The sequence below is a fragment of the Strix aluco genome, chromosome 4, assembly GCF_031877795.1.
Source record: "Strix aluco isolate bStrAlu1 chromosome 4, bStrAlu1.hap1, whole genome shotgun sequence".
Lineage (NCBI taxonomy): Eukaryota > Metazoa > Chordata > Aves > Strigiformes > Strigidae > Strix > Strix aluco.
The window spans coordinates 107595530-107616501 of NC_133934.1; the positions used below are offsets into that span (position 1 = coordinate 107595530).

The following is a 20972-nucleotide window of genomic DNA, read 5'->3' on the forward strand; positions in this document are numbered from 1 at the left end:
CTGTGGGCATCCTGGAGCGGTCCATCCTTCTGCTCTCTTATTCTCATGATTTATATGCTTGGACGTGCATTTTTTGTTCTCCCCATCACTCATACACGTGTTCTTTTTCTCAGGACTGCTGTGTGCTTTCTCATGTGAATTTCTAGTCACATGTGAATGTGCTTTTCCATGTGCTCTCGCACTCATCTGTATGTTTTCAGTCTGAAAATTACCCATACCTCATTATTGGGCTCTGTAACTTTTTACTCCTAGGCAGTCTAATCCCTCTGCTCGGCTCCCCCTGGGGAGGACACTGGCATTACTGTATGACTGGGCAGCGATGTGGACCACCAGGAGGGTTTGAGTGTGCACTTCCCCTATGCCTGGCTGTGCAGAGGCTTTCTTCCTATTTGGCCATCCAGCTGTCTGTATTGAGAGGAGAGAGCCCTGAGCCCCTGTCAAAACGGTTACTTTAACCATCTTCTGTTTGCAAGACAAATTAGGAATTTTATGAGCTAGTGGTAACTATTTACCCACAGGCAGCAGAAGGGCTATAAAGAGCCCATTGATTAACTGAGTATTTTTTATTGTTGAATAGACTGATTAGAACGAATTCTCCGGTAAGAGAAGGTAGCTGTGAATAGTCTGGGTCTGGCCGCAGTGGGGACCACAGGGCTCTGCTGGGTACAGTTGCTGCAAGGTACAAAGAAGTTGGTCTTGTTCAAAGTAAACAGAAATGTGTAGTATGAGTGTTCCCTGGCTTCAAGGTCTGCTTGTGAAGAAGAGGCACTCTGGCAACAGGGGCTGGTGTGCTATACTCCTTTCAAGAGCCAGCTGAAGACCCCATCTGGCTTATTTCACAAATGAAAGGAGTTTGTCAGATGTTAGCCCAGCTGCACAGCAAATCTTATGTTCCCAGTCACAAAATAACACCACCACATTGTAAGCAGCAAAGTCAAGTATTTAGAGCATGGCCCTGGAAGTGGGACTGTTGCTGTCTGTACTCAGCTGGATCACTGACTCACTGTGTCATGTAGAAGAGAAATAACTTCTCCTTTCAGTACTTGAGTTTTCCCTTTGGGGTTATAGCTACAGCCTCACCTCATCTTCACAGCATGCTTAAAGATCTTGGGCTGAACATAATGGAGGTTAAGAGCCTTATTACAGAGGTTAAGTGCCTTGGCTGGGGAGTGGTGTGCAGCACAGACCAGAATGGATGCCTCTGTCACCTTTGCACAATATCTGCCCATTTCTTTGCACCTCCTATGCCTTGCCAGTGATCTAGGTTCTGAAAGACAAAGTGTTGGGAAAAGATCAGTAGATCAGGGAGCAAGTGATATGCTCCTTTCTCACTTCATTTTTTTTTAGTGGAAGAATATATGCAGGAGAAAGAACTAAGCATGGGTCCTTGTTATTATGGTGACTGGTGTTGATACGTGGGGGGGTGTCAAAGTTTAAATAGTGCTTTTCCTGTTCATGCCACACTTTACCCCCTTTGTGGGAAAGATCTTCAGTTGTTCAAGGGGAGGAGGCCAAGAGATGAAGTTTTGCTGTCATGATTTTACTGCTGACTAGAATTTGCATGTAACTAGATGGACACAACCCAGTAGAAATGACCTAATTAACTGGGGCCCTGAGGAAAAATTAGTCCTTGTTTGCCTGAACAACTCCTTCATAAGGATACAGAGATCCTTGAAGGCACAAGCATACTAGTGCTTTTTTGATCCAGGTCTTTAATCTTTCAAAGTCCATCTTTTAATGCTTCTTTCCCTTCTTCATCTGAGGGCTGCTGTTTCAGTCTGTCTCCCTAACTCCATGTCATAGGGTCATTTAAGCAGTACCTGTATGCTGGCTTCTGCTTCCTTGAAGCTGAACTCCGCTTTTTGGGCATGCAAATGTATGAATTGTGTTTCAGCCCATCTGAAGTTTCTTATTTGCAGAAGGTACTAGGTCAGAGTAAGAATCCACCCATACTGTATCTTCAGTGCTGTACAGGCTTATGTTCTTCTTCATAGGTGCCACCATTGTTTTCATTCTTGCATGCTCTTTGCACAGGCACTGTCCCCAGATCAGATTCTCTTCCACTGACATGTGAATGCTTTTCAGCTCTGTGCACACCCATTTGCAACAGTATGGCAGTAGTGATCACTGCGGTCAAATCAAGAATTCATCTAGCCCAGAAATGTCTTTTTATGAAAGTAGATGCTTTGGAAGAATCTTTAAGAAACTATGTTAACATTGGTGTTGTCCTGATATACCTTTGTGGTTTTAAACTTTCTGGCCAGATACTGCATCCATATTGTGGTATTGTACAGTCATTGATGGATGTATTTTCTTTGGACATGTCTAGTCTTTGTTTTTCTTCATCCACTTATATTTTTTATTTCCACAGTACCCTGTGATAACAAGTCCCATTGTTTAATCATTCAAGTGTGGAAAGTACTTCCTTTCACTTGCTTTTATACGTGTTACTTGAGAATTTCATTCAGTGACTCCTACTCCTTGTGTTCTGACAAATAGGAAAAAAAATATTCCCTGTTCACTTCTCTGTATTATTTGGGATTTTATCTTTTTCATATATATTGACAGAGATGTCTTTTCCAAGCTGAAGAATTCTTTTCCATGCCTAAGAGTTTTTCTTTTCCCAACTTGGGCACCAACTTGCGCATCAGATCAGGTGCCCTGATTTGCAGTCATACACATCTTCTTATGGGTCAGCCATAAAATGCATTTACCCTCAGGTCTTGCTATCTGCACATCTTGCTGTCTTGCTATCTCTTGTGCATGTGGCCATCTCTGTGAACATTTGCAAGTTTATTTTCATTCTTTCAAACACTACCATGTTTGTAGCCCTCTCTATGTGAATACTTCTATGAATATGCCATGTGTGATGTCAGAACACTGTTTCTGCCATGGGAGAAAGGAGATAGATAGCATGGTTTGATTGCTATTTCTGCCCATAAATGTTGGGGTAAATGACTTCCTCCTTGGCTTCTACCTCGTGTTCTTATTCCTTTGATTACTCAGAGTAGGTGTCACTCACCCTCACTCACTGCCCCCAATAATGACAAAACCTATCCTGGATTGTACAGCAGAGGAAGCAAAAGGGATGGAAAAGAGGAGCTAGCACAGCTGTCGTGTGTAATTGGATTGGAAGTGGGCCTCCGGCTACAATAACAGAACTGCACTCCCGGCTGGCATCACTGCTGGGGCCTGCAAGAAGCCCCTTGGCTGTTGTGCATATCATGGTTGAATCAAACAAAAATGACTGCTCCCCAGCCTGTGCTACTGCTTTACCCAGTTAGAAAAAACAGACACCATGTATGCCAGCAGCCAAGGAATCAGGTCATCCTCTTGGCAAAGCTGACCTGTCTAGCAGGTAAAAGGTCTAAACTAGGCCTCAGAATGATTTTTCCTCTTCATCCATTCTTCTCATCTCTCAAGACAAGGGTTTTGCTTCTTCCTCTGAGTCCCATCCTTTGGCCCTGCTGGAATGCTGTCTTTTTGGCACTCTTAGGGAGTCTTCCTTGGTCTTTGGGTTTTAGAAAACCTCAAGATACCTATTTTAAGAAGGACCACATGAGAGATGAGGGACTTGTCAGCATTTCTCCCTAACTAGAAAATGGAGCTGGGGTAGGAGGCTCAGAGGAGGAAAAAAAAAGCCTGTTTCTTAAGGAATTAGTATTTTTAGCAAATTAGGAAAGAAGGTGTAAACAACAGACTCCATCACTCATCAGAGTGCTCTTCTCTATAGTAGATGTAATTTTATTTTTGGAAGAATCCCTGGTTTGCATGATTCTTTTCTTCAACTCTGCCATAAAGGATTTGCATGCATATTCTGGACCAGAGGGCACGACGCCCTGCCTCAGACATACATTGCAACTGTCCCTGTTATTGTTTGAATGGGTCATGGAGCCCAGTACCCAGGAAAGGCTCCTCTGTGGGCAGGCCTGTGCCTGGGGAGAGCTGGGCTGCTGCTGCTGCCTGGGAGTCTCTCTACCCATTCATTAAGAGCTTTTGGGCTAATCATCTGACAGCATCATTAAAAGGGAAATACTGAGGCTGCCTGCCTTAACAGAGCAATTCAGCAGTTCATGCACACCCCTAGAGCATGGGCCCAGTAACATGGGACAAGCTATAATTAACTAGATGAAGGAGTCCGTCTTTCTTTGTTGCTGCAATCAGTTGTCACTCTCAGCTGTGTTTTGTGCTCTCCCCACCTTCTTAGGTTTTGTGGCTTGATTTTTCTTTTATTTTTTTTTAAGTGCTGGGGGGAGCTGGCAGTAAGGATGAGGTTCAAATTGCCTCCAAGGTTTCCTTCATTTTGTCCACCACCCTGAAAATTGTCCCTAGTAAATCCTTAAAGATGAGGACTGCTCTTTAACTGCATTACTCTTTCATATCATTGTACTCTGAAGCTACTTTAAAAAATGTCCTTCTGGCTTCATAAGAATCCAGTGTTGGCCCTTGATACTTTGTACAATTAGAGCCACTTAATTTTACTATTTTGATATAGAAAGCAGATGGTTCACAATTTTTAAAAAATATGTGGTACTTTGAAATGTTACTTTGAGCTCAAGGGAGATTAATATTAACCTTTAAGAAAATAATACTGATTTGATAGTAGGTTAAAGAAGTATCAAAAAAACCTCCCAGACCTAAATAGGAAGAGTCAGTTGTGGCAGGCATAAATCATGGCCAGGGAGCAGAGTTTATATGTCTGTCTGCCCTCAGCAATGGACATATTATTTTAATAACAAACCAAGGTTCTGAAGAAGCAGGCGACTTTCTCTTCACATTACTGCTGAAAGTCTGAAGAGGCTGAGCACAAGCAGATGCTTATAATTATCTAAGAAACCTGTTGAGAGCTTTGTTCCAAAGCCATGCTCTCATCCTCACTGTCACTCATGTTTGAAGTTCAGGAATAGCAAGTCGACAGATTCCTGACTTTGACATAAAATTTCTTTGCAGGCAGATAAGCTATTTATTCTGAGGTTTTCCTAAACCTTTTCCAGAGCACTTGCTACCCACCGTTTTTGTTGGGCAGCAGTTGTGCCCAGCCAGTAGATTATTATAAGAATGACTAGACTGGTTCAGAAAAATCACCCAACCCCTTGACCTTTGTGGCTCATGCAGGTTTGTGTCAACCTTTTTTCCAGTTCTATACCGGCTGGGTTTGCAGCCTTGAGGCTTTAATTGGGCTTTCTTGTTGAACAAATCTAAAATTAAAAGGAAAGCATGTTTCACCTGTATTTAGGTGGAAACTCAGATTTTCATACAGGATTTCCCTGGAATGGGATGGCTTTTGGCACAAACAGTGGTTGTATATGTGAATAATGTGCTTTGGGGCCTGATGAGTTCATCTAGCATCCCGAGCCTGTTGAAAGCTTTGCTGGCCTTTATGGTTGATGCCTGTATAGCATGGTTTTCCCCACTGTTGTAGCAAAATCTGGTCTAGTTTGCAGGTCTGAACAATTCTTACACCTCTTGCATTGGTTTGTTGGATGCCCTATTAGTTTTTTGTAGTCCAATTGCAAGTGCTACCCCATGTCACCTTGAGATGACTTTTTGAAACTGATGTAAAGGTGAGTCAATGGTGTCAGTTCATGTTTTCCATGTTGATTTTACTGTGACTAATTTGAGGCCTTTGTTACACATGCTGCAAATGTCACAGAATTTAGATCTCAATGGTCGAAGGTTTTGGTTGTTGATGACATTTTGTTGGAGATAAATACACTTATATTCACTCCTACTTTAAATTGCAAGGGAGGAAAATTTTCAGATGAGAAAACTGATATGTTATTTCATTATTTATATTATTATTCTATCTAATAATGAATCTGGAATTCTGTTGGTGGTCTCTTTGTTAAAATAAGATCTGTGTTGATGGACAACTTAAGAGATAATACTGTTTTTTTGCTATATTTCCAAGTCTACCCTCCTTTTTCTTCCCCTTTTAAAAAGGAAAAAGTAGCATTTGGTGGGAGGACACATTATTTTTCATTAATCTCCCTACTTCCATTGTCCAGTTGGGACTAGAAGATCAAGAGGTACAAACAATACCATAGCTGCTGCTGGATTTAAATTTGTCAAGAAGCAGAAAGAGTCAGAACATTTCTTAGGGAGACTTTCTTTCCCACGCATTTGAACCAAGGCCAAAGTGGGGGCCAGAACGGTGGGTACATTTGTGGGCACTCCTGGACTGCAGACAAAGGGCTTTAGGCTGCATCTGGGTGATGTGCCTGACGGATAGGATACACAGCATTGGCTTTCCATGGATAAGGACGAAAGGGGTGTTGATGTTCCTGACATTTTGAGATTTTTATAGGTCCTCTGTGGCTGGTAGAGATAGAAGTGATCTTCTTACAGTGTGATTCGAGGTGTTTAATGCAGGCTCTTGCTTTGAACCCTCTCTGGAGGTTTCTCTTTGTCAGAGTCCTGTCTCCCCAAGTGGACAAGGCCCCTGCCGTCCCCAGCAGCTGTACCTGTTCGTCCTGTGACTCTTAGCCATGATTTTTCTTCCCTGTGGTGTACAAGGGCTGAAGGCTTGGGACCCCTATCTCCACTCTGGGTCTGATGTCCCCTCCCTGTTCAGGCCAGCTTCAGCTGCATGTCATACTGCCACCTTCTTGACTTTTCTCCTTTTTCACCATTGCTACAGGATCTCTGTGCTTTGTAGGTCCTAACAATTATACTTTTGTCTTCTCGTCTTTTACAGTGCCTTTTAGTGACTTTCAAGTGCCCATTTGGACAGAGCTAAGATTTGCCTATCAAGAATGATGGGGTCAGGGACCATAAATAGAGATGCAAATTCAACCCATGCTACTAGCAGAGCAAAATGGTTCAATGAAATTGTATCTTGTAATTTAGACCAGAAATATGTCCTACAGTATCAAATCTGCTATGTTTATTTATAGCTAAAAAAACTAAAAAAAAATCGAAGCCTATGTTGTGTTTCTGATTATTTTTCTAAATCCACAATAATCTTCAAGAACATGAAGATATTTGCATTCCTTAGACTGTACAATTATTAATCCCCTTATCTGGCTTGGAGTTCTTTGTGGGTGAACATATTCTTGGGATGATCTGGATTTTAGATTTCTCCAGCAGACGCAAAGGAAAAATACAAAAGAGAGAGAAATAAACAAATTCAAACTCAGCATGCAGCTTGTTGAAAATTCTCATTCTAATAAATTCATTTGACCTCTCAGTCTCCGTGAAATTAAAAAAGTCACAGCCCCGTTTGATTAATAAACTGACTTAAGATAGGGTGTGTGCGTGGGTGGGAGTGTGTGTGTGTGCGTGTATCAACATCCCTGCCGTACTAAGTGCTGTGAGAGGTAGGCGATATGGAGAAGGAATTGAGCTAAGGGAAGAAGGTCAAGGAACCAGGTATGAAAGGGGTCACTCATGGCTTGAGTGGGTAGGACTTGATTTTTGTTATGTTAGTTCTGTGATATCACATGTCAAAAAATTAACTAATGGGTCAGTTGATGCTTAATGGATTGGGCATGGATTGGGTATCCAATAGTGTCTAAATGATATTTGTATGAATACGGTTGGATTTACAACAGTAAACATATTTGAAAATTGGGGGTAGAAATGGATTTTAATTGAAGCAAACAAGGTTTGTGCCAGAAAGTTATTGGAGAGACACTGGAGCAGCCCAAGTGACCACCACAGCCCCATCTACAGAGCTGACAGTGACTGTCACTGCTGAGGGCATCTGTGCTGCTTTCTGGCTTTACCTTGAATTATGAAACCAAAGAGTAGCTTTAGCTCTAGAGCTACAGAGTAACACACTGCCCTCGGAAGTCAAATCTCCAGTTCTTCCCAGAAAGGAAATGGAGTAGTATTAAAAATAGGTTACAGGTAATTTTTTTAGTCCTTGCCAGGTCTGGTGTACTGGTGTCTAATTAGCAGTGTTGATTGACTCCTAAAATACATGCTGAAGCCACCACATTCAAGATGAGGGTAGCTTTGTGTGTGTGTGTATGCATTTAGCCCAGATGTTTCATCTGAAGCAGATGTGGTGGGATCATGGCCTCCCTTTCACTGACCACTACAGCCTTGAATTTTAAATCTTTAGCTGAGGAGAAGTTATTTCTGTAGCTCTCCAGAGGAGTGAATGATCCCTGCAGGGCCCCTTTGGAGACCTTGGCTTTCCAAGCCCATTTAGCCATACACCGGTGTGCAGTGCCTCTGGCGTCACTCCCCAAGGAATATGATGAACCTCAAACACAATTCTACAACTACCTGCAGGTTTTTCCTACCTGTGACAGATGCTCTCCTGCTCAGCATGGAAAGCAGCACCTATGTGTGCCCTGTGTGCTACACCCATACTTGGTCTAGTTCAAGTATGTGAGCTCCAATCCTGAGAGGCATTGGACTGCAAGCAGTGTGCATGGATATTGCTGTTGCTTTTTCTGTTATGTTCTTTTTTTTCTCACTTCCTTTCTCCCTCTCTCTCTCTCTCTCTCTTTCAAAGGCCTCTCACACCTGATGATGGGTGAACAAGGTAAGTCCTTCCACTTTCTCTTTGTTTCAGTCACTGATCAGGAAATAGCTTTGTCCCTGCTGCTTTTCTGAGCTGGGCTTTGCATGACAAAAGCAACTAAGTCTACTGGATGCCAGTCAAGCCATTTGCATTTTCACCTCTGTGTCCTATGAGCCATGGCTACTTGTCAGCCTGGGACTCAGGTGCCCAGGAGGGAGCATGAAGTCATTCCATGGACAGTGAAGGGGTATGCTTCCCCCTTCCATGCAGCCCACCAACTATTTTGTCTTGCCATTTCTTTCTTCTTGTGCCAGCTGTAATGACTCCCACTTCTGCCTGGTAAATGTAGACCTCAATGTTGGTCTTTATTTTTAAGAGTACAATTATTACAAAAAATATGTTAATAGCCCTCATGGCGTGATCCTAACTCATTATGAATCCTGAGGAAAATTGCATATAATGGCCTGTAAGTCCTGTGTCAGCAATTTAAAATATTCAGATATGCACAGAGCAAAATGGTTTAGAAAAAGAACAGGGCTAACCCCAGGTTGGGCTACAAATGGGATCTAGGCCTGTATCAGAGCTCACATTTTAATATCTCAGCCTGGATTCTGTTACAGATCTATTGACTGTGACATGATGGGATCATTAGTCCTATTTTGCACTATGGGGGTGTAGAGCAAGAAGCTGGTGAGAAGAGGGGTGATTCTGCTTTCCTCTGACAGTGTTGGCATCTTGTTGACATAGGTACGCCGGGAGGACTTAGCAGTGCTGGTGATGCATTCTAGTCTTGTGAGTGCAGGAGTGAAATGGTTGAAGACGTAATGCAAGGGGTGTACACATGGTGCACTAGGAAGACCTGACCAAATGTTTGTCTAGGGGAGAAAGTACGAATTTTGACTCTAAAGCCTGATGAGGCTTTCCTAGACTAGATGTACACAATAGTGGTTTTGTCCTTCAGTGAACACGTATATGAGGTTAGGCAGTCCAAAGAGTTAATAAGATAGAATGTAGTGCCTGTGAAGGCTCAAGAGTAATTAGGTACTTGAATAAAAGAGACATAATTTCTGTGTGTTGTCTCAGTGAAATGTAGAGAGGCTTAGGACATAATCAGTTTTTATTCTGTAGTTCAAGGCAAATGTCTGCTCTGAGGCCATGAAAGCTTAGGAAAAAATCAGATGTGAAGTTGGGGCTCACTCTTCAGTTTCTGTACTGCTTAGCATCCCTATGTGGTGGAAAAGGTAGGAAAAAAGGCCTCTTGAGTGCATGTCAAGACGATGATGTTTGGCATGTGGAGCATCTGGCTAAGCTCTAGGAAGCACTGAGCTCCTTCTCTATCCCACTTACTGTTCAGCTGGACTTGTAGCTTGGGGGTCATGCTGCTTGAAGGAGCATCCTGCAGACAGGTCCCTTCAGCATGTCCTAGTTGCTCAGGATGCCGCTGAGTATAGCAAGCCATTGGCAGAGGAAGGATGATGGCATGTTGGGACTGATCAGCACAGTGAACTTTCATGGCCACTTTTAATCTCAGTAACACTGAACGTATTTTTGTAGCAGTCTGTGATTTAGCACTGGATTATATGAACAGATGCACTTGGCTATTTAAATTACAAGTTGCAACCCAGCTGGCTCGTGAAGACTTGCATGACCTATTCAGGCCTGTATGATTGTCATCAGCCCTTTCTATACTCCCTTGCCTGACAAAAAAGTGTGAAAACTATTGGGTTCTGGCAACTTTAGCCACCCTTATTTATCCATGGCGCATCAAGGAACAGTGGCTTCTCTTTTCTTGCCAACCAGCTCACAGATATTCCTTTTCGATAAATATTTGCTCTCTATAAAAACATGATGGATATAAAATATGCAAATGTGTATGTGTGAGTAAATATGCAATGTCAACATTATATACAAATACATTAGCTCTGGTAGGTGAAATGTGTTTAGCAAATATATTACCATGAGATTTATTTTTTTTCTGCCCTACTCTGTTGTTTCCCTTGCTGTTTTGAATTTGACGTGGAATGAGGCATATCACTGGCGTGCTATTGCATGAGGGGTTTGCATTTCTCAGTAGAAAATGGAATTAAGCCAAAGGGCTTAACCAGACAGTTGCTGGTTGTACTGTCAGTTGTTTAAGCCTTGCTTTGTACTTTAGTTGTGGTGTGTCTCTCATTTTTCCCCTGACATTGTGTTTTGTTGGGTTTGGCTGCTACATAAATATGCTCATTTTCTTATTTTTGTAAGTATGGCCAGTGACATAATTTTCTGTTTTTTATGCTTCCTCCTTCTCTTCTCTTTTGCCTCCTCCATGACGGACACCCCTCTTGTTCCTCCTCTTAACTGGACGCACACCTTCCTGTCTGTAGGTAGAAGTAAAGGTAGAGATTGCATTCTTTCTAAGACTTCATTGCTTCTAAAGTGTTTGTTTGATAATGGGAAAAATGTATTTTAATGAACGTGGTTCATATTGGAACTTAATGCCTTTACTTTTAAAAGTCTCTTAATAGTCTTTTGCTTTGTATGGAAGAAATATTTATTATTTTATGGAAGAAATATTTATTAAGATAAATGCTTTGAGGCCTTCTTACCAGGTGTTATTTTCTCCCTGTTCACACTAAGTATGGGCTGCGCAATGTCAGGCTGCCTGTAGCTGGTGACGCTGGGGTGCAAAGGGACCGACAGTTCAAAGACAGAGCCAGAGGCCAGTGAGCTGGTACTGCCAACTCTCTTGCACTGGAGTAATGCCACTGCTGGGAATTTTGACACTGGTGTTGGTGGAAGCAGGACCTGGGCTTGTCCGGTACCCTTCAACGATGGAGGTCTTTTGAGCTATCATTTCTCCCCCCAGCTCTGCTTCCCATCCTCTCTGTTACTAAAAACGTGTTTTTCAAAGAGGAATTGAGTTGCAAAAAGCTGCAGAGGAAACAGAGTGATCAGCACTGCTAAACAGAGAGGTCCACTTCCTTTGCAGCTCAGTACAGCACAAGGCATGTAAGGCTGCTCTGGGGCTTCAGCTTACTCTTCAGCAGTTCACACCTATCTTTTCCAGAGAGAAGTCATCTAATCAAAACTGTCAAAAAGGCAAAATGCTGCAAACCTGCTGTGGGTCTGCAGTTGGACTGGAGGGAAGGGTGAAGATTAATTGATAAATTATAAGCAGTGCTCAAGGAAAATCCATTTCTTTGTCCTATTTTCCAATGAGATAGAGGGATTAAAAGCTTTTATTATGCTGAGGCTTACTCTTTTCAACAAATACACTGCTGAACAATCTGATCTATTGATCAGCATGATTGGAGGATGTTGGGTGTGTCCATGCCAATTAGACAGTGGGGGATGAAATGACTATATACTATTATATACACTATATACTATATGTGCTATTATGAATTTGGGACAATATGAGAGCTCAGACGATTTGTTCATAATAACTTTCCTTTGAGGCACAAGCAATCTTTGCCCAGTGATCACTTCTGTAATACATGAATTCTGGGGAGCACAACGGCATATTAAACACTTTCTCTTTGTGTGATTCCTCTTTCTGATGCCCTGTCTTCTTCTAACAAGTTTGTATTGTTGGATTCTCTGTGATGGGGTGGATCATGTAATCAATATTATTTGCTCTGTTTTGAGGTTGAAAAAATATTCCTATAGTTAATTTCATAGCTTTTCTATTTATTCAAAGTTGAATGGTGGAGGATAATACATAAGCTGTACTCAGAGCTATCTTCTCAGCAAGAGGTGAACATCAGAACATAATAATCACATATATACACTGTAAAAAATGTGAGAACCTAAAGCTCTAAGCACACCATACAAAATGTTACTGTGCCTCAACGCAGCTGCCAGTAATTAAGTTGCTGATACGGCTTAGTGTGATTTAAGGGTCAGTGTAGATCAGGGCGAGTCTTGTATAGTGTGATGTTAGCTCACATTTCTCCGTTCTTTTCTCGGGTGGCATTTGGGGCTGCAGGCCAGTCTGTGCAGGACTAAACGGTAAGTCTTTCCCAAAGCAAAACTCCCAGTTGAGCCTGTAGGAATGAGGGCTATAATATATTGTACACAATTAATTCATATGCACTGAAACTTAATTTATTGTGTCACTGAGTGAAAATATTGTTTCACTTCCAAGCTAGGTGTAGTTTTTAGCTCTAGTTATAACAAGTGACTTCATCAGAGAACCATCACTGTATGAAGAGTGGTATTAACTTCAGAGGGCTCAAGCAGTATGATTTTGAACCCACAAATGGCCTTCAGCTCACAGAGAGGGTGGTACCAGATGCCTTAGTGATTGTACCTGGAAGGTTCATATTTTTTGGCATTCTTCTAGATTTTAGTAAAAACTGGCACCCACTCTGTCTCATGTCACATATGTAGCCAAAGGATACGATGTATTTGATTTCATAAAACCTCTTCACAACGTATAGCAGTCTGTGACCTTACATTCATCATTTGAAATAAGTCTTTCATTAGTTGCTTCCACTGTGCTAAATAGGCTTCTTCTGCATCTATCCTTTTTAAAAATTCAGGAGATTAGAAGTTTAGAAGATTAGAAGTTCCTGGAAAGCTGAAGATGAAGTGTAGGTTTTCTGGGGCAATGGCTGGAGTAGTCAAGATAGACAAAAGCACCTGGGTACCTCTTGCATTTTAACCTGAACTGAGTATATATGCATTGTTTCTGGTTTTATTAGGTGAATGGAACTGGTAGCAGAGATGAGGTAAATGTATGATGAGCAGGGAGGACTTTTATTTAGTTTGGCATGAATTGCTGAATACGACTTCTCTTCTGGAGAGGAATTGACAATTAAGGAACAATTATATTGAGTTTATTTCCCTAACACACCCCACAAGTAAATAATACGAAAGGAGATCATAAATATCCAACTCTAATCTGCTATTGAACTGGAGTTAATGTGTAGTCACGTTCTTCTATATCATTTGTTCTCTTGACAGCCTTTGTTAGGAAATGATAATTGGTCTTTTTGCTACCTTTCACCATTTTCTTACATACGTAGTGGGTTTGGTTTTACCATCACTCTTGGTTTGGATCTGGCTTCTGAGGTTCGTGCCTCCAGAGGAAATTGGCTGTATTCCTGGTGGAACTCTGCTATTTTTGCTGAATGAACTCCTGTGTCTTCTTGAAGGCAATAGCAAAATTCACATTGAAATTAGTGGGCCAAGATTCACCCAAAGAACTGAAAAGTCTCAAACATCCCCTCTGACACAAAGAATGACAGTGAGGTCTGGCTGGTTTCTGGGTGTGCAGTGGACACCTCTGTAGTGCCTGTGTAGTCTGCAAACTCCTGCTTGTCCTCTAAGGCACTGAGCTCCTTCCCTCCATCAGTAGCTGTGCTTGGGATGAAAAACTGCATAGCTGCAGACTCATTTTCAACATGAAGCAGGTTTTTTCTCCATTCTCAGAGAGAAATGAAAGAGTACTCACATATTTCATGGGTAGGACATTTTTTAATGCGTGTTGTGTAGACCAAAGGCTACTGACAAATTCCCTGTGTAGTTCTCAGTATTTCAGTATCAGTTTATCTCCTTTGGTCCTAACTGCTCTTAACCCAGGTAGGTCTTTTAAGTCTTGTAAAGTTCAGCATTGCTCTCAGAGAGCAGTGTGAGGTTGTTATTTCTTTGAATTGTTCAATAATATTGACCAGGAGGTAATGGCACAGAAAAAATGAAATAGCATTTGTGAACTCGAATAGAAGGAAATGACTGGACCTTACTGATCTGGAAAATAATTTCAAGTTCTTCGTCACCAGTAATACCATTAGGATTTCAGAGCAATGTGAATAAGTCCATCTGAGTGGCCAAGAGTTTATGCAAATGTTGAAGTGAAACATCAGTAACAAATTAAATCATTTGTGCTCTCTAAATATCTAATTATACAAGGGGAAAAACAACACTACATTAATCTTGCCAGCCTTGGCAGTGGTTTTTAAGCTCTGCTCTGCCCTGCAAAATATCTTAATATTTGGCTTTTAAATGTGAATATTGTATGTTTTTGGTTTCTACACTTACAGTCCTTTCCTTAAAATGTGTGGTATTGTGTTTGTTTTCCTTTTGGTGGGAAAAAAATCCTGCATTATTATAAGGATGGTGACTTTCAGTTTTGAATTTCCTCTTAATGACTGTTTAAAAAATAAAGCATTTTATTTTATGCTTAGCAAATACACAATCTGTAAAGCCTCTTTGACAGAATCAAGGCCACTTGAATGTAAATGTCCTTCTTCTGGTATCATTTCTTGTAAGTGAATTTTTGCTGCTGGTTTCATATTTTATTTAGGGATGAAACAAATATTTTAATATAATACGTATAAGCCTAATTAGAAATAGATAGTTGATGAGTTTCAAATGTAAGATAGTGGGGGACATTTCTGCAAGGCATTCATCCTGTTACCAAAAAAATGGATTTCTTTATATTCCAGAGGTGATGACATTTTCCGAACTTTGGTGAATGAAGTCACTTAAATGTTGACTATCAGCTAATGTCTTATAAATGTTCTTCTTTTTACACCTCTTCATAATTATGAAGGCAGAAAAATGAGACATTAAATAGGATGTTTCTGATAAATTATTTTTTGTTTGTGCATATGAGCATGTGTGTTTACAAATAATGTGTATGCATAAAATAGTTAATAATGTGTTAAGTATTTTGTAGTTTATAGGTAATTAATTTTTTCTTACATGCTTTCTTTCTGCCTTATTTTAAAACTGTGTCTTTCTAACGTGCGAATAAACAGCTGATTCTTTGTTGGCTTTCATTTTTATTAAGAAGAATGATTCCTGTGAGAGTTAAAGGCATTGTGATCATGTTGTGTGTAAACAGGAGTTAAAATATTGTCCTCTTATGCTGTATTGTAGTCTTCTGTTTTCGATGAGGATCAGGTTTCACTCTGCCCAAAGAGAATATTTAATTGATATCATTGAAAGGCTTTTTTTTCTTCCTCTATTTTCTTCTTTTGAGGCATTTAGTGGTGTGTAGAGATGCCAAGGTAGCAAAACAGGCCATATGCTTTGTAAAAGGCAGACTAATAGCACTTTTGATGGATGCCTGATTTTTAAAGTGCTGTATCTTTCATTAAAATTTACATGTAAAGTAAGGGCAAGCACAGTGACATGAAAGCTAATACAAGTTGCACATCTCCACATAGTAACAATCACAAGAAACTGGAGATCCCAGATGGCAGCTTGGCCTTTGCCATCCTTTTAATAAGCTACTAACTGCTAATTATTGCACTCTTATGGGCAAGTTAATTTACTGTTGACTCTTAAAGAGACATTGTGCCTTTTCCTGGCATTTAGGTTTTTCAGTTTAGATTTGAGAGTGTTTTTTCCCTGCAGATTGGAGTCCTTCCAATGGACAGTAACAAAGAGGCAAAGAAACGGAGAGGGAAATAGAATGTAATAAGCAATATTTTCTTTGATAATAGCAGAATAGAGGGTTGTGGTTTTTTCTAGGGTATGGGTTTAGAGCTGAAAGGAGCACCAGCATGTATATTAGATCCAGGATTTAGGTTTTGTACTTAAAAGAGAGGCCTTACTGCAGAGTTAGTATTATCATTAAAAATAAACAGAACATCTTTCCTGTAAATAATTGAAGCTTGAGATTCTGAAAATGAGATAAACTAGAAATAGAAAATCAAAATTACAGGTTCATTTCTGTTGCCAGAGATGATTTGAAGGCAAAATTTCAACTCATAATTCTGAAAGCTAAAATGTCCACTGTGTTTTTGGAAAAATTCTTCATTTTGATGTTGCTTACCTGGTTATCATAGTACAAGGAAGGAGCGTTATCTGTAAAACATACAATTTTTTAAAGTGATTTTTTTCTTCTTCCAGTTGAAAGAGACATTTGGTAATGAGACCAGTCAGGGAGAAGTTTTGATCTAAGAACCTATTTAGGAATGAAGGAACAGCTGCAGTTTAAATGGACTCTAATTCTCACAGTTAATGCTGTTTTGTGAATGCATGATTCTCTGTGATAACATTTGGGAGGAGTGATGGTGGGTAATAGCTTATTTCCTGGTCTTTATGGTAATGCAGCAAAGTGGTGATAATACCATCAGGAACTGAAATAGACCCCGTCACACACATCAGACAGTCCCGCAAAAATATGAAACCCAGTGAAAGAGGGGAGTTTCCTGTTTTAAGGCTCATTGTGGCCTTTTGTGGACTAAAGTGATAACAATGTATCGAACAGTTTAGAAAATACGTGCTGTGTAAGCTGGATCTTATGCATTAAGAGTAAGCCCTTAGAAACAGCAGCCTTATTTGCAGTGCTTTACCAGATAGTAAATATTTTGACTAGAGATTAGTGGATAACATGCCATACAAATGGTTGTAAAACTGTTACTGTGAAGAAGGTCATGCTTTCTCAAATCGTCTGATAAACTCACCTAGTATCATCTGTGCCGGTTATTAAGTCATGTCTAATGGTGTGTGATTTCCCCCACATCAGTATTCTGATTTTCAATTCTGATTTTGGCAGTGCACCATTAGCTAGTTGCTGATCTTCCTGTGACACCCGCCACCTTTCATTTATTTGGCCATACTCACCTCTTTCATGGAGCTAGAGTTCCTTCTCATGCTGTCTTTCATTTCCACATTTGTTTCAAGAGCCTTGATAGTTCTAAGTGCACGTATTCAAATAGAGATCAGTACTGATAGGCTATGAAATAAGGGAAGATAATAGAAAATACCACTACAGAGAGCAAGGAATCAGGTGTGAATCAAGCAGTCACAGGATGTAGTATATTCATTTGTTCTCAAAGCTTTTTTGTTTTGAAATTTATGTTACAGATGACTTATCCTGTGCTTAAGGTACCGTGTTCCCTAAACAGCCAGTGAGGCCCATAGAAATGAAAGGTGTTTTGCACTTGGGAATGTGCTGTGTACCTGCAAGGATAAAGTCCCCAAATTCTGTTTTAGCAGGATTTTCTGTGAGGTGTTGATCTTGTACTAGATATGCTTTACATACCAAGGGGTTTGATGTAATGGTGTTAAGAACCATATTCTTCACTGCACTGCAAGGATTTTATTGTGCTATAACTGATATTGAAGCAGAGAAAATGCACTGAGGTAAAAGAAATAGTGCAGGGAAGAATCTGGCTCTGAGACTGTTCCAATACTAACTTGAGGGATTCTGGATCATTTTCACTAAATGATGGCCTTAGTTCTCCTCTTGTTAAAAGTTAAATGCAAAGCATTTAATAGAAACGGTCCTTTACCAGCACTGCTTTGTGGAGAAAGGCTTTAAACAGAACTGGTACTTTGAGAATTTGTGTACACAGTTGTCACCATTAAAAAAGTCAGTAGCATTTGCCAAGCAGTACCACACCGTGGTGCCTGAGATATCGCTTTCTCTCCTACAGTAGAGCAAGAAGAATGTATGTAGTATATGTAGGTAAGTGTTTACGATTTGATTCTGTCAATTGCATGCATTTTAATCAAGCTTTTCTCTCAAATCGCAGTTTGATTGGGGAACATCTTACGGGTCAGATTATTTCTAAAGCAAAACACGGTTCCTTTTAATTGACCAAATTATTTTTACTGAAGACTCTAAAAAAGCATTTCAGTATTTGTTCTAAAATCATATTGCTCTGTAATTGTTAGTTGTTAGTAGTGGTAACAAAAATGTATAATTTGAATGTTAAAATAATTGTATTTTAAAAGGAGCTGTGGTCTTATTAGGTATGGTGGAATTGTATTAAGCCAGTGTTATAAAGCACACACCTTTATTCCCCCTAATTACTGGTATATTAATAATGACCAGGTTGATGATGAATGTGCTGATCACCAGCTGGGATCAGACAATTACATTTGATTGTGTAAAGAGTTAGTTGCTATAAGCCTTGAAATATTAAAACTTGGCTAGAATAAATATCACGGAAGAACCTTTGTCTTTTACATGTGTATTCAGCTGCCAGTTCTCTGAGCAATTCTTGGTTCACTCGGTAATGTTGGGAATCAAACTGTGAACAGTTATTTTCCAGCCCTGTGAATGTTGATAAAAGGATCTTGCATAGCTGTTGGCTTGTCCTGTGAAGGGAGAGCACATTGCTGCATCGCAGCACAGGGATTACAGGCTCTCGCTTAGCTCTGCATTAAAAATGTTGCAAGCTTTTATAAAACCCAGGGCAGCACCTAGCATCGCCGTGCATTTGCATTTCCCAGCTCTGACGAAGGGCACACATGTTTCAGGCACCAGTGCCTTGCAGGACTGTCCAACTCCATCATGCAAATAATACATTTATCTGACTCTTTTCAACTACACATATTTATTTTGGATAGTCTTACTCTGCAGACAGTCTCAATGAAGTTTGTAGGCATGTGGGGCAAGCTGTGCTCTATATCTGCTTTTTATCCCTCAGTTTACCAAATTACTTTTTTCCACAGAATTTGTTCAGTTCCTAAATATCCATTGATTTATCTTTCCTCTGTTGCTAAATTGCTGAAAATGCACATAACTTTCGTTATCTGTCTCCTGGAATACTGTCATAAAGAACTCTTTCTGGCATTGATCATCTGCAGTTTGAACATTTTTGCCACAGTGTGACAGACCATTTGTGCCAGACTGTGGAAAAACTCTTTTCCTAAGGTTGGAAAACTCAGAATGTACAGATTGTAAAGCTCTTTAAAAATGACTTGCTATACTTAAGGTACTCAATTCCAGGCTTAGCATTTCAATTTCTCAGTCAATTTTATATTACTAGATATGATACTAGAGACAACATTAGTAATTTTTCTTTGCTACATTCTTGTACTTTATTTGTTCTATCTGTTGACTCCATCTTTTAAAAAAATGCATTTTAAGAGAAATCTGTGCACACTCATTTCCTGCCATGCTGCACTGTATGTCCGTAATGGAATGAATGTATTATGTGGTGGATGTGCTTATTGTATTGTCAGCCAAAAGGATGACTTTTTTCTGTTAGTGCCAGTTCCCTTTGACTTCCCAAATACTGATTTTTTTTCTTTGGTGGGGGAAAGAGAAGAGTTGAGAGATAATGTCTGATTTTCTTTCTTTTTGTCTCTTAAGGTACTTCTATTTAAACCAGTGTAGTTTTCTTACTAATTTTCTCCTTCAGGTGTTTGCTATCAATCTGCTGGGTTAAACTTTGTGCTATTCCATCAGGCGAGTTTGGTAAATGTTGATCAGTGCATGAAATCAGTTCTTAAATGGTTGCAAAATTGCCTTCCTTCAGACTGTTTTGATCACAAGGGCTTTCAAGTGTCAAAGTCATTTGGAGAACTAGATAGATAAAATGCATGAGCACTAAGCTTTTTCCAGGATAGAATAAATAAATGTGTTTTCTACTGTGTGCTCTGCCTTTGATAGTGATTTGTTAAAAGGGAAAAAAAGAAAGGCAATGATATTAAATATTTACAAGAGTGATTTAGTTGTGTAATCTTGTGCTATGCATCCCTGTTTAATAGTGAAATCAGCTACTGCTGAAGTAAATGCCATTAAACTGGTAGTGCTGTGAAGGTCACTGCCTATACAATGTCAAAGCAATTTATAGAGAATAATGATTTTTGTCGGCTTTCCAATGTACCAACCTCCCTTCTTTTTGTCGTCTTTTCCAAAAATAACCAAAAAGAAATTTATTTCAGGAATCATTTTCTCTCTGACTCTTCTCCCATCTGACTGATTCAGGAGCTTGAAACCTCTTTACAAGTTTTCCTATTGATGTGCTCAGTGGATAGGCACCGATTTCCTTCTTTCTGGCCTTGAGCTGGTTACAGCTCTATTTGCTGGGATTTCCGGTTGGCCATTTCTCAGCAGTTCATTTTAAGAGATGCTGAATTATGACCTTCGCTCTTATGAGTGTTTGCTTTTCTCCCCTGTGCTATTTCCAGCCCTATCTGTCTGGATTCTCCTGAAAAATACTTTTTTTGTGTGCTGATTGTCATCAGCAGTGTGCATGCACCGTGTTGACAATCCCACCAAACTCCTGTCCTGATAACTGTCTTATAAATGTTTGGTGTATGTTCCTAAATAGTGTCATGCTTAGTGGAGAGCCTCAGAAGTGAGCGGTGTGTTCTTCACTCCGCGACTGGCTTTCCCTGAGAATTGTTGGGGCTTTTGTGCCTCTGCGGCATTGGAGGGGGGACAAAAGCCCTTCACCACTGCACAAGGAGGCTGCTGCTCTGAGCTTACAGAGTGTCCTGAAAACAATGCACAGTGAGTACAAAGCATTATCATTCAGCTTCACATCCGTCCAGTAAGAAGGTTAATTATTTGTTTTCCTTGTTTTACAGTTGAATAAGCAGAAGCACAGAGAGATGGAGAGAGCTGGAGGAGAACAGGCAATAAATGCCAGAGTTCTCTTGTCCATTCCTGTTTCTGTAACCACCAGTGCAATCTATCTTATAAACCACCAAATAACTTGCTTGTTCTACCAAGGACTCTCCCAATTAGATTCTACTTGCTAAAGCAATTCTCTAAGAAGATTAAAACTGTATTTATCTATTGATAAACATGTACATG

General features: G+C 40.1%; 1 protein-coding gene across 1 annotated transcript in view; it reads left to right on the plus strand.

The window, feature by feature from the left end:
- Positions 1 to 20972, plus strand: part of NRXN3 (neurexin 3) — a 1036510-nt gene that overhangs the window by 86544 nt on the left and 928994 nt on the right. The window contains exon 4 of the mRNA XM_074824849.1: positions 8468 to 8497. Within this exon, the coding sequence (XP_074680950.1) occupies positions 8468 to 8497 (30 nt within the window). The remainder of the gene's footprint in view (positions 1 to 8467; positions 8498 to 20972) is intronic.